The sequence below is a fragment of the Dermacentor andersoni genome, chromosome 6 (genome assembly GCF_023375885.2).
Source record: "Dermacentor andersoni chromosome 6, qqDerAnde1_hic_scaffold, whole genome shotgun sequence".
In the NCBI taxonomy this organism is placed as follows: domain Eukaryota; kingdom Metazoa; phylum Arthropoda; class Arachnida; order Ixodida; family Ixodidae; genus Dermacentor; species Dermacentor andersoni.
In genome coordinates, this window is record NC_092819.1 from 144,118,153 (window position 1) to 144,134,377 (window position 16,225).

Below are 16,225 nucleotides of genomic sequence, written 5' to 3' on the forward strand. Positions count from 1 at the left end.
ACAACCTTTATAAAGCGCACAAATAATAAAACCAAGGCAAGTTTGTTTGTAGCTTTTTTTTTTCCGTGGAAGTGTGGAAAGTGATGAAAGGAATAAAATGGAGCGTCTGCTTAAGAATTTTGGGTGCATGCAGACTGCTTGGTATGTCTTGAAGAGTCGTTCACGTAGCATTCGACAGATGGTAAGCACGATCATCTTTAGCTAGACTAGGTGCACGACATATCGCTGCGGCAAGTTCGGGGTGCGTTCATTACACGGGAAAGGAAAAAAAAAGAATTTTGACGACAAAATTCAGGGGTGCGATCATTACGTGAGTGCGATCATTATGCAAGTAAATACGGTACATGTACAACTGCACTAACAAATTGAACTGCCTTGAACACCAGCTACACAAAACTATACAATACAGATGGGACACTCCTCATTATTACATAGCAGTAGAAATCATGCCAATCCAATGTACCTGTTGGAATCCAAGCGCCGTGAAGCTTCCGTGAACAGGTTAATTAAATGCCGTGAAACTGTCTTCTGCACTGCGATTACGTGCCTGCCCAGCGAGATGGGAAAATGTAGAGACCCCTACAACACAAACCACATGATGCATGCAACCACAGATTGCTTCGTGACCCACCCAGATTACCACTATGCCAAGGACCGATCCACTTTACCCGGGAAGAAGCAGACCGAGCAGACATGTTAAATCCCACTAAGACAGGCACAGTAAGTTTTACTTTAATAAAGAAATTATGAGCCTGAAGGTGCATATTTGTTGCAACTGAGGATGTTCAGGTACCATTGTTGTTTCGCTGCGTAGTTACACAGGTGACCGAGCTGGGCACCGGCACATCTGTAGGGGTAGTACAGATGGCTACATAGAAGCCAATTTGTTATGCGAGCACTGTCCTGCGTATGAGCTATTCAGCGAGGCAGCAGCAGCAACATTCCAACAGCAGCCATAGTCATTAAAGTCCTGGAGGGTTTGCAAAGAAAGCATCGCGTTAAAAGGTGTTGGCACCTGAACACTGCAGTAAAACCTCGCTATAACAAAGTCAAAAAGACAGCCAGAATTACTTTGTTATGTCCGTTATTGCATGTACAGCACTATGAATCTCATGGGGATTTAGGAGGGAATTCCACTTATTTCGTTATATCCACTATTTCGTTATCATGAGATTTGACTGTATTGCACGGCATGCCAGCTGGCCCCTACATTATGCAGGAAAAGCCCACAATCCTGCCCAAAGCAATGCACCGTAGACCGCAATCCGTGCTTGTGATATTCGTGCCCAATCCGGCTTGCTATGACACTGCATCAAAGACACGCACAACTGCACAGCCTGGAGACAAACTTGGGATGCTGTAGGCTAGGTTGGCCCCGACACCTGCTAGTCACCTGGACCTGGAAAGTGTCACTGGGGCCCGGCTTCCGTGTCTTCGGTGAACACTCATCACCTGCCTTGGCTTGAAACTTGAAATACTACTAGGCACACAAGATGCTCGGGAGGCCTAACTCAGGCCTAATGTTTCAATCATCATTGATGGACATCAGATGCGCCAACTCATAGTCACGGTACCTGCACCACACTGAGCTGCGTGTTTTTATTTGGTGTGATCCACCCCCTTTTCTTCTTAAGCGGAGCTTTCCTTGCCTCATCCACGGTGTTTGGCATTTGTTTCTTTGCCAAGTATAATTGTGGATATGTACAGGCAACTTGGGTCCACGTGCAGGTGCTGGCTGCTGCCTTGCCAAGTAGTCTTCGGCCACTTGGCAAGTTGTCTACTAGGCTAGCACATACCCATTCTTGGTCAATCACCCCCAAATGAATGTGCCACTATGACACAAAAGGTTGGCATCACACATCCCCTTCATCCTCATGAGGCAAACAGCTACAGACGGCGAGAGTGTACTCATGTCATACGCTACCACAGCTACCTCGCCAACTCGAGCAAGCTTCCAGATTTACATTCCAAACACTGCGTTTGATTTGTGTGCTTTGTTTATTCTTCTTTACTCCATATGCCTTGCAGCAAATCTTCCAAATAACAATAAAAGGAACTGCTCAGCTCATCGTCTCACCTGTGGGAGCAATTTTGTGCGGTCGTAACGACGCCGTATCACGTTCAGGGCCCTCCGCAGGACACGGCCCGAGTACGCCGCACGGTTGCCGGCCGGGCCCTGGATCACCACGCGATCCTTCAAGCGGCGGCGCTCCAACAAGAAGTGGCTGTGTGAGGATCACAAGAAGTTTACCACCATCCACTCAAATTGCAACATTCACAGAAGCAGAAAACAAATGGTCCGCTCAGAAATATACACACTACCGTAACACCCAAGCTATCAGCCAGTCCATTTTGCCAGAGGATGTGTTGTTGGACACCTAGCCACGATGGCTGCGTCCTACAAGGGGTTGAATCAAAAAACACTTGCACACTTAAATATTGTTGCATGATAAAAGAAACCCCAGAGAGAGGTCAAAGTTATTTCACAGCGCTCCAATACATGTTTCATTGCTTCTGTGTTACCCTAACAACGAAATTCTTTTTATTTTTGGTCTACGGTAGACACCTCATAAATAAATAAATAAATAAATCTGCCTCAGATAGGGGTCTGGGTTATGACTCAGGGAAAGAGCAGGAAAGGTTGGTAATCCAAGCACCAAATTACTGGACTACAGTACTCGGGAAAAATGTAGGTCATGCTACCCTTTTCAGAGCGCTTTGCTAGTGGTGAATTCCAATGACAGATTTGGAGCACTCTTTTTTTTTCCTGGCTGCATGTCCTATGACAGATACAGAGCAGTTGCCGATTGGAGGTCACTCAGAGGAGCAGACTAGACTGCTGTCAAAATTGGCTGAGCCAATTGACTAGTACTCGTGATGACGTGCCTCCTTCGTATGGGTTATTTTTATCTCCCAGCTCATCAGGTGGCCTTGGAGAAATCATAGATGTTCAGTTTGTTACAGATGCATTTGTGTCTAGAGTCAAACCCACTTATAACAATACCGGTCTGAACAATACTACATTGGATATAACAATGAGCAGCCGCAAACTTTTGTTTGTGTTCTACGTTAAAATAGACGGCTTAGTACAATTCTCTTATAACAATCAAATCTGGTTATTCGGTGTGTCCGTCAAAAAAGAAAAAAGAAACACAAAATCCCTGAAAAGAATACTTATATATATACACACACACACACATCTACTATATGATGAACTACCTGGCTACCTCTACCACGTGACCGGCTTCCCAAACATACAGATTTTCCCACTTTGACATTCCTAATGCTAACGCATAAAAAACACGAACTGCCATACGCGCCTGCATGGCCAGCCTCACACGCCTCTCTCCCTTCCACCCCTCTGATGCCAGTGAAGTCGACTCAGAGGGGTGGAAGGGAGACCGGAAGAGAGCTGGCTGAGCACATGGGTGGGTATAGTGGCTCGTACTTATTTTCGTTTTGCAGGACCTCGTGCCCCTTTTCTTTTTGAGACAGACAACACACAGTAGACAGATTTATTTGTTACAGCCAATAATGTGGCACGGGAACATCATAGTGAGCAGTTTATTTTACCATAGAACACACTCAAAAGTTCAGCTTACCGCAGCTGCTCACTGTTACATTCGAGGACTGTTAAAACCGGCAATGCTATGGGTTCGAATGTACTTCTTTCTGTCAAATGGAAATGTTTCGACGTCGGTCCCCTCTGCCTTTTTTGTGCAACCCAGCTATAAGCTATAACACTTGTCAGTTATAACAATGGGGTTTCCTTGGCACTTCAATATTCTTAGAAGTGGGTTCAACTGTAATACACCAGGGTCCTTCAATACTTCCTATCTGGTCACGAAACTTCTGCATAATGCTATGGGAGAGCTTCAATAGTGCCCGCAGTGGACTCACCGCGGCACTGGAGCAAGTAGTGGGTGCTATTGGAGCAGACGGCGGACGGACGCCACAGGCGTTCAATTGCGCACGCTCGCTATGTGCAAGGAACGACTGCCTGTATTGGTGTGTAAATGTTGTCGACACAATGTGCAAATTGCCGCCATGTTTCTGTACAGTGTTCAGAAACTTAAACGCGAACACTTTCGAAACAACTACAACGCCTCGTTTCATTTCCAGGCTCAACTGCATTCTCAACAGCAGCTCAATTCACGATTCAAATTGTACACTTGGACTACTCCACCGTTAGAAACAGACTACAGAGCAAGTTCACGTTGCACCTTTATGTAATTGCACGTAAACAAACCTGCATTTCAAACTAACAAAGCTAACCAATGTTAGGTTTGGGACTGACACCACGTGGCGACAGGAATTTCGCCCGACCTTCTCCCAGGATTCGTCGAAAAGAGGATTGACTTCTCCTGCGAGGGTCAACGTCAGGCACCTTGCGCACAAAGGGCCTTCTCCCAGGATTCGTCGAAATGAGGCTTGACTTCTCCTGCGATGGTTAACGTCACGCACCTTGCGCACAAAGGACTTTCTCTCACCCGACCTTCTACCAGGCTTCGTCGAAATGAAACGTGACTTTCTAATTCACCATGACCGTTTCGAGTGTGCCTGTCTGCCGGAAGCCCCGCAGTGTACAGCCTCTTTTGTTCGTGTGTTTGTGTGTGTGTTGTGCGAATTTAGAGAGGCCCTTTCCTCGACTTGGGACCTAGAAGAGAACTTCCACGAACCCGCAAAGCACAGAAGAGGCGGATAGGCGTCTGCAATTCCGGGAAGCGGGACGACTTTTCCTTTCCTTGCTCGGTATACTCAGAGGCGGCCAGGCGTCGACGATTCCAGGAGGCGGGACGACTTTTCCTTTCCTTGCTCGGTAAGGCCAGAGGAGGAGGGGCCTCCTCTCTATGCCTGTCACGTGACATCGACGGAAGCAAGATCCCGCCCACACTTGTAGAGAGCCTATTTAAGGGGCTCCGAAATGTACCTTTATATACTTCATGCTTTTCTTATTCTCTTTCAACTACGTTTGAATAAACCGTGCAAGTTTCGTGCAACCGTGCAAATCGTCTCGCCCTTGCTTGGTCGCCATGGTCTACCGGATGCCTGCAGCCCGCCGACAACGCCACGCTACCCAATAAGTAATGTCGGCCAAGCTTCGATAGGCAGGCGCCGCTACTTCTCAGCAGCATTACGGTGCACTACCCTGGAGTGTGCAACAAACTGGCCTGCCTCTGCAATAATGTCATGCAACTTCAATGTATTCTACTGGTCCACCAGTCCATAGCACTCCTACTACTTCTCTCTGGCCGAAAAATCATGCCATTTTATGCAGAAAGTGCAGTTTGTTGGCAGCCATCCCGATAATGCTTCACAACGCCACGAAACAAGGGGATCACGCTGGCAGTGAACGGCAGGACACAGGTGATGCTGGGAACACTTTCAAGCCCACTTGTTTGCCAACGACGCTTGTTGTTCCAATCGTAGACTTGGAGCCTTTGTTCTATTCTAGAACCAACTGCTTGCTTGCAGAGTTTGCCGATCCCTCAGAACCTGCCACTGAAATTCACCACTAACTCATCCTTTCCTACAAGGCACCTTGTTTTTGTATGAGAAATTTAATGCTAGTACGATTTTTTTCTCTATTTCTTCTTTTCTGGAATAGGATTCTGAAGAAATGCGAACAACCTATTTCACGCAGTCACTTTCCCGGACATGTTTCCCTGACAAACGAGCAATTACTCCGGGAATTTGAAATTTCTGTAACGCCACGAGCTCCTCCCTGCTTACCAAATCGAATCGCTGTAGGACACCGTGCCACAAGAGCGGCATGGTGCAGAATGAATGCACAACAGAGTTTCTTTTTTTTTGCGAGACCCGTGACTGACTCACTTGACTGCAGCAACGCTTCGCGTGCGGACCGCCTTGGCCAGTTTGCTGACGTCACTGCTTCCGTGCTCCTTCAGCGCAGCCAGCAGGCACTTCCGTTCCCTGCAGAGTAAGTTGGGCGACATCAGCCTGCAGATCTTGAGCAGTAGGACGAGTACAGAATGCATTCAAGGACTGTAAGCACTGACGAAAGATAATTTTTAAAAATAAGGCAGGCTTTAATTCTTTGATTGGCACAGCAGGAGGAAAGATCACTTCGTGTCTTAATCATTACGGGCACACTGCACATTAGAAAGGAACCGCGCACACAGTGCGTCCTGTCAACACTTGTTTATTCGCCGCTATCCCTCCGATGGCATGCCAGCTCTCCAGTGTCCCTGCGACTTGTGGCACCATCTCTCGGCCTTCTCTAGAACTAGCCTGAGCTCTGCGCTTGCAGTACTCCTTACGACTACACAGTCCTCACATGTTTGTGAGATAGTATTATTAACAAAAAGTTAAATTTAAAAGCTGGCAAGCACTTTGTATAGGAAAATGTGGGATGTATATGCCCCTCTATAGGCCATTTTCATCAACAAACACATTACGTAGCCTGGTTGCCTGCTGCTACCTCCTCAATAGTGCGTGTAGAATGATCAGAAGCAGCCTGTGTGCATTAGTGAATACTGAGCAAGAAGCATGTGCATGTTTTGAATGCATTTTTTTCCCTCTCTCCCTCTCTCTCTCTTTACTGCCTTTCAAGGCTGCCCAGTTTCACAGCAGTTCTCAGAGAACGGATGCTTCTAGGAAAGCCTCCAAGGCTATGCGTTTCAATGAATAGCTTTGTAATGTGTGCGCAACGCTAATAAATTGATAATCTACTACTTCTAAGTGCGGGTTATGGCCAATTGAGTTGCTCAACCTCACCCAAATCATAAAAGCACGCATCTGTCCAAAAATGTGCCTTAAGCTTTTTTCTCTTTTTTTTAAATGATTGAATGTTTGAAAAAATGGGCTCAGGCTGTTCCTGTTTCCTTACTCTAGTGCCCAGAGTAATAAGATAGACAGGAACACCGAGTATCCTCCTCTGGATGACACAGATCCTGAAATGCTGGTTGCCGGTTCACAGCGCATTCACCAGACGACATGGGGCTGCTCCAATCGAACTGCCTGCTTTTTGCATATTTCTTTTTTTTTCCATGCTGGTGCCACTAGCTGGCTCGCCTGTCGTTCCATAGCATTCTTTTTTATTGTACACGCTACGTGGTTTTCTTTTGCACATTGTATGTGCATAGTCTGTCTTAGCAATTGCTGACGTTTCATGATAAAATGTGCCAACACAAAAACAATCAAGTCCAACTGCAACACAAAACAGCACTCACCTTGTTTCATCAAGAAATGCAGAAAGCACAAGAACGATACATATTATGGTTTCATACCTCCTTTTCAGGTACACAAAATTGGATAAAATGCATGTGTCTTTGTTTAATGCAGCACTCATGACACACAAATAGGCAAATATAAGATTAATTGGCAACGTAAGGAAACTAAATTGAACCTTCACTAAATTTGTAAAAATGAAAAGAAAAGTAGACAACAGAAAGCGAGAACAAGTTAAGCTCGTTTGCATCTCGAGCACTGGTAAAAAATGAAAAAGACTTGCTGATATTGGTCGGTGGTAACGGAGGGACAAAAGCAACACTTTAACAACCATTGAATAAAAGAGCCAAGTAATTGTAATGAAACGCGGCACAGATTCTATATTTTAGGCAACTGCAGACTACATTCATGACTATTTCTTAACAAGAAACTATGCACACATAAACTCACCCTCGAAAGTTTCTTGCAACAGTATTCCAAATCTAAAGAATTATTATCTATGTTTATGTAATGTCCCGCAACAACGATAACAGCACACTTGCCGCAGCACAGTAGTCGTGAGTTGACACACATTACAAAAACCCTGCCGACATTATTGTTATTGTAGCACAGTCGTATGGGTCGGGGTCACTTCGAGGGTTCCCACAATGCATTATCGGCTCCTCCACTCAAGTAGTCAGATAGGTGCAATGTCAAAAGCTGAGCCACAGGCCCTGTTTTGGATAAATGCGCTGTTCTGCACACAACTTTAAAGCTGGACGCTACAAACACCAAGCAGGGTGAGACATCAGAGACGATCACCCACAGAACGACAATGCCGTCTAGTGCGAGACCGTCTTGTCTTCCCTTCTCGCATTTGCCGGGAGCCATAAAGTGAGCATTAAAAAAAAAATCGATGTATACATTTTCAGCAGAAGGGCCATATGCAATAACCTTGCAAATATAAGCTCTAATAAAGGGAAAATCACACATCGACCTGTTTGTAGCAAATACTACAAAGGAAACCCATACGGGTTCCTCGAAAGAAAAGCCTCGCAGTCGAAGAAAAATTCGCCCTGGTCTGGAACTCAAACCCGGGACCACCGCCTTTCCGGGGCAGTCGCTCTACCATCTGAGCTAACTAGGTGGCTAGCAGATCGCAGGGCGAAGTCGAATTTGTCAACAACTTGAAGCAAAGGCAAGAGTTTCTTCTCTCCACCTTGCGGGTTTCCACAGAACTATTAGGTCAAACTGTTTCCTTTGCTTCGAATTGTTGACAAATTCGACTTCGCCCTGCGATCTGCTAGCCGCCTAGTTAGCTCAGATGGTAGAGCGGCTGCCCCGGAAAGGCGGTGGTCCCAGGTTTGAGTCCCAGACCAGGACGAATTTTTCTTCAACTGTGAGGCTTTTCTTTCGAGAAACCCGTATGGGTTTCCTTTGTAGTATTTGCTACGAACAGGTCGATGTCTGATTTTCCCTTTATTAGAGCTTATATTTGCAAGGTTATTGCATATGTCCCTTCTGCTGAAAATGTATATATTGATTTTTTTATGCCCATTTTCTGCAAAGCAGCATTGATGTTTTTATCAATGTTTTTTGTTTTGTTACATTTTTTTAATAATCCTTTTCATACTATTTTTAATAAATATGTTCTTTGAAATTGATACTGTTGGAAAGATAATTCCTTCCTCTACAATTTTATATCATACACTTTAACATCAAACATTTTCTTTGGCAGGAAAAAGAAATATTTCCTAGACCATCCAAAAACTACAAATTTTCCCGTGGTCACAAAAGCGTTACTCTATGTTTGCCATTACTTCTAAATGAAATTCAGTATTCCTCCTGAAATAACCTCCTCTTCGTGAATGAGTTAAAAGGCACAGTGAAAACATGGAAATGCTAGGACTTGTCTTGAATATGGCTTGGCCTAAAATGTGGTCACGAGTGTGCAAAAAGGGTTTCCTTGAAATTAGGTCTTCATAAAAAGCCTTGGATCTCTAGAAAATACACATTTCTTGCTTGCTTAAATTATCACTAGAAAATGGAGAAAGCGAAAATAATATCAAACCTCGTTCAAAATGAACTCAGAATGTCTCATTGATTTTACAAATTTAGCGACCTGCTAGTCATACTGTTCACATTTCAAGTATACTTCTAACCTTAGCAAAACACTTAGGTCTTAATTACAATTTTTTACATAGTAATAACAAAACTACTGCTTTACGTGCCATTTCAATGCTAAACCATCTTGACAGATGCAACACCACTTGATAGACATGTGTCTAAGGTGCCCTGGCTCTCTAAGAAAGACGCCAATTAAGAGCCCCTTTTTTCCCAGCATTCGCATGAATAAAACAGCACTGAGTCACGACTTTTCCCTCTACATGATTGTAAGAAACCCCAATGTTCTGGAAACCCCTGTGGGTTTCTTGTGTAGCTTCATGCTTCTCTCAGAAGGATGAGAGTTTTTCCTTTACGTGAAACTTTGTGTCCGTATCAATGCTCATCATGCCAAAGACATAAACACAAGACTGAAGAAAAATAAGCAAACGCCTCAATTGACGTTGAACCCATAAATTTCTGAATACCCATACTCTGGCAAGCTGCGCTACACGTCAACAAAATGTGAAAATGGGAGTTGTGCCGCCTTTCAATGCAATGAGTGCAACACACTCTGTATGATGCAAAATACAATAATAATACAGGGATCAACGAAGCATTGTCTGACGAGGGGAATACATTTTCATGGAGATAAATAAACACTTGTGACATGTAACAAATGAAGAAGAACTAAGTTTCTGGCATTCCGAGACCCTTACAGGTTCTTTGTTCACAAAAGGAAATGAGGTTGGGGCATGCTTTGTTGACTGGGGGCATGCCCTTGATTTTGCATGCACAAAAATAAGTGCAATTTGCACAGTTCGTTGAGGCAGGATCATTCCCAACAATATCTTAAAGAACATCATATTAAAAGGTTAACATAAATTATGCAGAAGTATTGTTAGCAGCTTCGCTGCCCTTAGAATGAACTAACTTTTGTTTAAGTCTGTGCATAAGTGCTCACAAAGAGCCCTCAGTTGTCAGCGTTTTGTGCAGAACAGCAGTGTGCAGTCAGCAGTGAACAGCAGAATTCAATGCCAGCACACCACCAATGATTTCTTTTAAATGTGCTCTGGGTATGATAACAGACATACAGAGGTATCAGGGGATGCAACAGAGGTAACAGAGGTATTTCGGTCTGGGTGATGAAAAAAATGCGATTACGGCTGATGCAGTAAAAAAACGCAAGCCACGATGCATCCACCGATATATGTGTTGCCTGTTCTGTTGCCACTACTCCAGTGCCAACGCTGGCATCTTCACAATTGGGATAGGACTGAACTGACCAAGCCTCATGACTTCCCACTCACGTGACTGTCCACGGCGTGTCATCATCCTTGAACCCTTCACTCTTGAACCGGACGGTGAGCTTCAGGTCCCGGCCACGGCTCGAACGCAGCACTGGCATGACAGGTCGGTGCTTGCCTTTCTTTTTGCGTTGCTTCGGCTGCTTGGGCGCCGGCGGCTGAACACCGGATGGTCCAGGTTCATCGCGAGCTGTGGAGTCCGGCGGATTGGCTTCATCCGGTGGCAAGTCAAAGGACAAGTCAAGCAGGTCGGCTGGAAGATCGAAGACCAGGTCGTCTTCACTGCCTTGTGGCACAGAGACTGATGATGTGCTGGGCACATTGCTGGAGTGCGCCATTGCTTCACAAGACCTGCAAAAGCGGGCACGACACTCATTCACCATCACTATCACTCTATTAATATGATTAGCATTCTGTAGATACTTTAGGCAAAGGAAATTTAAGTGGACAAAACGACAACTTGCCACAGGTGGGAGCCAAACCCACCGCTCATCAGACGCACAAAGTGATGGGCAATGCGTCGTCTTCTGGCGTTCTCAAAACGCTTGCACTCCCGTATGATGGAGTTGACCGTGTTGCAGTCCTTGCAAATGAGCATCTATCCCTTTTAAGACATGTCCCACTTTGACTCTGTCATGTCGTCTTCTGCTTTGCGACAAAGGGCCAGTACATCTTGTATATAAGGAAGGTAGGGCTCCGCAGATGTTTGAGCACGTGACGCCAGCACCTTTTTCGCTATGGCCATACAACCAATGGCCTTTCCAAACAGACCCCGCATATTTTGCTTGCAGGAATCTCAACTTCCAATTTCAGCTTCATGATTCCCGAACCAAACCTCTACTGTTCCCTGTAAGTGAAATATAACATTCAACAGCATGACCGTTTCGTCCCATCGGTTGTTTTTACTTACACACTCGTATATGGCCAACCAGAATTTAATATTGATGTCATCAATTCCTCAAACGTGCCTGGATATCTTTGCTGCGCAAGGACAACCGTTGATATTGCCAGTGCTGAGGAAGAGGCCGCCTATTTTGCCATTGTGGAAAAACCTTGTGAATACCTTTATTGTTTGTGTATGTGACTGTATGTGCTATTTCTTCGTTCCTGTAATCACTGTGTATAAAATATTTATCACCCAGCACTTGGAGTCGCATGCCGTGCAGTCATCCAGGCTAACATCTCTATCTTATCATTAGAGTTTGTATCTCTTTCTATGTATTTCACTATGATAGCACTAAATCATTTCTTTTTTCTCAACTTCAGTTGCAAGTGAGACTGCTGACCTACCATGTGTATTTGGGTATTATTTTATCAGGGAATAAAATTATCAGCTTTTCACTGTTGGGCAAACTTTAAAGGCATTTGTGACCATGTTTTAGCAAGCAGTCACGAAGTGATAACATTAAGATCAAACTCAAGGAAGAGTTTCTGGAAGAGGGGTGACATACAATAATCATCAGCCTATTTTATGTTGAATGCGGGACGAAGGCCTCTCCTTGCGATCTCCAATTACCCCTGCCTTGCACCAACCGATTCCAACCAGCACCCGCAAATTTCCTAATTTCGTCGCACCATCTAGTCTTCTGCCGTCCTCTACTGTGCTCCCCTTCTCTTCGTACCCATTCTGCCACCCTAATGGTCCAACGGTTATCTAATCTGCACATTACATGACCTGCCCAGCGCCATTTTTTTCTTTAAATGTCAATTAGAATATAATCTATACCCGTTTGCTCTATGATCCAAACCGCTCTCTTTCTGTCTCTTAAAGTTATGCCTAGCATTCTTCATTCCATCGCTCTTTGCACAGCCCTCAACTTGTTCTGAAGCTTCTTTGTCAGTCTCCAGGTCTCTGCCCCATATGTCAGCACCGGTAAAATGCACTGATTGTATACCTTCCTTTTCAATGATAATGGTAAGCTTCCAGTCAGGAGCTGACAATGTCTGTCGTATGCGATCCAACCCATTTTTATTCTTCTATGAACTTCCTTCTCGTGATCATGGTTCCACGTGAATAATTGACCTAGGTAAACGTACTCCTCTACAGACTCTAAGGCTGACTGGCTATCCTGAACTATTGTTCCCTTGCCTGGTTGTTCATCATTATCTTTGTCTTCTGCATATTAATCTTCAACCCCACTCTTACACTCTGTTACAATAATCAGGAGGTTATGAGGGCTTCTCTTCAAGTGACACAACATCCTGGAAATGCTACAACTTTCGCAATCACTAAAAGCTCGTCATTCAGGACATAGCCCATATGAGGCCCTTTGCCACAACTACTCATGCATCCATAAGTCAATGTTGCCATGTCAATGTAACATGCCAGCGCAATCAAAACTCCTAGGTGTGCCAAGTATTACCAACAGCCAAATAGAACGATACCACTTTTTGGCTGTTTAACGACACATGTAGTTAACTGTGCAGTTGGTTATAGGCAGTGTAACTACTGCCAGTCCAGCTGCTCTCTCTCTCTCTCTCTCTGAGGGAGAAGCCTAGCATGCAGGCAATCCAAGTAAGCTATCGCTGTAGGGTGAATAAAAACTGTTGACCCTGGCACATTCAATTGTTATCCTGTGAGAATGGAAACTAACATAAATGAAACTATACTCCTCATGTACCACTGGTACTCTTACTATCTACAGGCCTTACAATCAGCCTCTAAAATCCAAGAACTATACTTCCACGAACTGGTACACAGTTGTGCACTGCCTCTCAATCAACAAGTCATGTCTTAAAGTGTGATGCTGGCCCTGTTATAGAGAGAATCATTTAATGCCATCAAGTGACTCAAGTGACTATATGCCACAAGTGACAGAACTTATTATAGGGAAAGCATTGGGAAGACGGGAGATGTAAATTCAAGACGAGCGAAATGGGAACAAGGTAAAAGCAGGAGCCATTTCTCTTTACAAATGGACTTGTCTTTTTTTTCAAGGCAGGTCTTACAGAACTTATAATAGAACTTATAATAGGAAAGGCAGAGGTAGGCCTGAGCCAGCAAGCTCCGATCTGCGACTCTGCACAGGAGATGGAAGAATGGGGACAAACATTGACAAATAATCTACCAATTCAAATGGATTTATCTATGACAGTTCCTGTAAGTAGTCATAACCGCTATTTATGATGAGCTGAGGCTAGCATCTGAAGTTGTACCCCGGTCACACGGGGCACTTGCGACAGCGATCGAGCTTGATTGGGATCTCATTGCTCGATCGTGATCGCAGCTTGCGCAAAGCAGTCAGTCGAGATAGCCCCGTGTGAACGGGGCATTATTCGCAACTTTCACGGCCTATAGGGGGCGCCACCTTAAATCCAACATGGCTGTCCGAGAGATTAAGAACTAGAGCAGTCGGTGCAGTGCTGCGGTCGTCTTGCTCAGTGACATGTTGTTTCGTGTCATCATGTTGAAATGTCTCTTCAATTTACACGCCTGCTGTCGTTAGCCTGCGTAATGGCTCATATTGGGCGAGCAGAACGCAGGATTCGAAGCCTGCTTGAAGATGAGGAAGTCCTAAACGCTGGTTATCTTGTGTGCTGCGGCATAAAAGCGTGCACGTCGACGTCCGTGACTGTTAAAGGCCTTTGCATACAAACTTCACTGCTTCGAAGCAAACCACATGAGCTGTGGTTTCAGTTTTACCGCGACGGTGTTATTAAGTGACCGTGCTTTATATTTGCTATTCTATCAATTTGACCTCTTTGAACGGTGCCATGAGCTTTTATATGGTGTGGTGCTCTCTGGAAGTTGTTACTTAGACCGCTTGAATAAGCCGCCGTGTTGAGAAAAAAAACCTTCCTGGTGTCGCGCGACCGAAGTCCTTTACATCGACGGCGTGAAAAGCAGCCCTAAAGCAGCGTTCTGTGTGCGAAAATTTCTTGTCTAGTTATCCCTGCCTGTGTTCGAGAAGCTGGATGTTGAACACGAGAAGTAAACAAAAAACCATATCTGACCGCTTTTGCGAGCTAATACGATAACCGTTCACCCTTGTAATTTAGTTATTGCACTTTATGGGTGTTGTGCAAGCTACAGTCTTGCGGTAGTTTTACAGCCTGCGTGAGTCCTACCGCGTCTTGCCTATATAGACAGATCAAGCAATACATAGCCGATATTTACCGGTCCGCGGCAATGCTCGCTTCATTCTTCCAGTTATCTTTATAAAATAATGTACACACAGATCAGTTGAGGGTTCGCTAAGTGAACACTGCACAGTAGTTTAACGTTTGTTGGACTAGGATTTGGCATCTTACGAGTGCAGTCATGCCCGCCTGTGCACACGTTGCAGCCGCGCATTGAAGTGGCAGATGAGGTACGAATTCCAGGTCCCTCTACGCCTGCGTCACTTTGCTTCGATTCACAAATGAGAAACTCATCTCTCTGTTCGGAAATGGTGGAATGTCAAGCCAGCGTTGCACAGCACGAATGCATGAACGAGAACAAGAAATTTTGAAGCAGGTACAAAGCTTCACGGAGAATGTTTGCGCTCCAACGTAGCCGCAAAGGAATAAGTGGCAAGAACGCAAGCATCAATCATCCTACAACACATTTGAGTTAAGATTGCGCATTATTTCTTTCCCTGCACGTAATATAAAGCTATGCCTGCGTCTTTATGGAGGTGCGTCTATTCGCGATTTCAAGTGCTCGGAATCGTCACTCATCTGCCGTACTAAAAAAAAAAAAGTCCTACGGCATGAAGTGCGCACTGCAAACCTTCATCGCTTCTGTGACGGCTTTGCCAATCCGCAGCTTAATAATCAATTTCTTCCTCATGGACCCAGCCGGTTGGAATGAGTGAAGGCTCACATCACCTACCGCATAACTATCGCTCGGCACCCATTGCGGCACGCAGCAAATACGGTTAATTCTGTATGCTCATTCTGAGCATGTTAAGTGTCCTTCAGGATCCCACGGGAGCTTTGAATGCGTTAAAACATCAACCAAAAGTGAAGGAAAAGCGTACACAACACCAATACGCTACCCGAATGGGCGGCAGCCAGCGGCGAGTATAATCTTTCGATTGTTTCCGGCCGCCGCCGCACGACGGGGCCACCGTACGTGAAAGTTGCGAATAATGCCAGCGGCCATGACACAGTAAATGCCGACAGCTCTATTTTGGTGCCTGGAAATAGTGTCTGTGAACAAACGCTCGTTCAAACTACTCGAATGGCACTCGCGCCAGCGAACCTTAGCAATTTTCGTTTCTTCGCTAAGCCCGGAGGATTATCGGTTAAAATATTTAAGTGATAGATCAAACAGACGAGACCACAACTAACTGACTGCGCATGCTGGCAAGTGTTCCAAAATTGCTAGCATGCGTTCCGTGCCAGGAAAAGCGTACATACCACTAAAAAAGCTGGTTTTATTTTTCTAAATTTCTACACAGCTTCGACGGCTTCATATACATGCGCAGGTTGTATATGCAACCAAAATGTGAAGGGGGAAAAAAACAATACCTGCCACGCGTGGAAAAAGCAATCGCGCGTTTCTCCACATTACTTGTTGGGCTACCACATTACGTAGTACTTTCAATTACCAGCGCGTGATCTCTCTCCTGCACAATCAGTGGTCTGGTGTGGTGCCTACATCAGGCGGCAGTAATACGAACTGATAGACTCGCCGCATACATCTTTCTTTCCTTACACTA

At 45.0% G+C, this 16,225-nt stretch overlaps 1 protein-coding gene across 1 annotated transcript in view; it reads right to left on the bottom strand.

The window, feature by feature from the left end:
• The window catches only part of LOC126523609 (uncharacterized), a 29,940-nt gene extending 19,013 nt beyond the window's left edge, over positions 1–10,927 (bottom strand). The window contains exons 1-3 of the mRNA XM_050172204.3: positions 10,584–10,927; positions 5,836–5,934; positions 2,078–2,225 (exon numbers count right to left, since the gene is read on the bottom strand). Of these exons, the coding sequence (XP_050028161.1) occupies positions 2,078–2,225; positions 5,836–5,934; positions 10,584–10,918 (582 nt within the window). The 5' untranslated portion in view covers positions 10,919–10,927. The remainder of the gene's footprint in view (positions 1–2,077; positions 2,226–5,835; positions 5,935–10,583) is intronic.
• Positions 10,928–16,225: the final 5,298 nt, after the last annotated feature.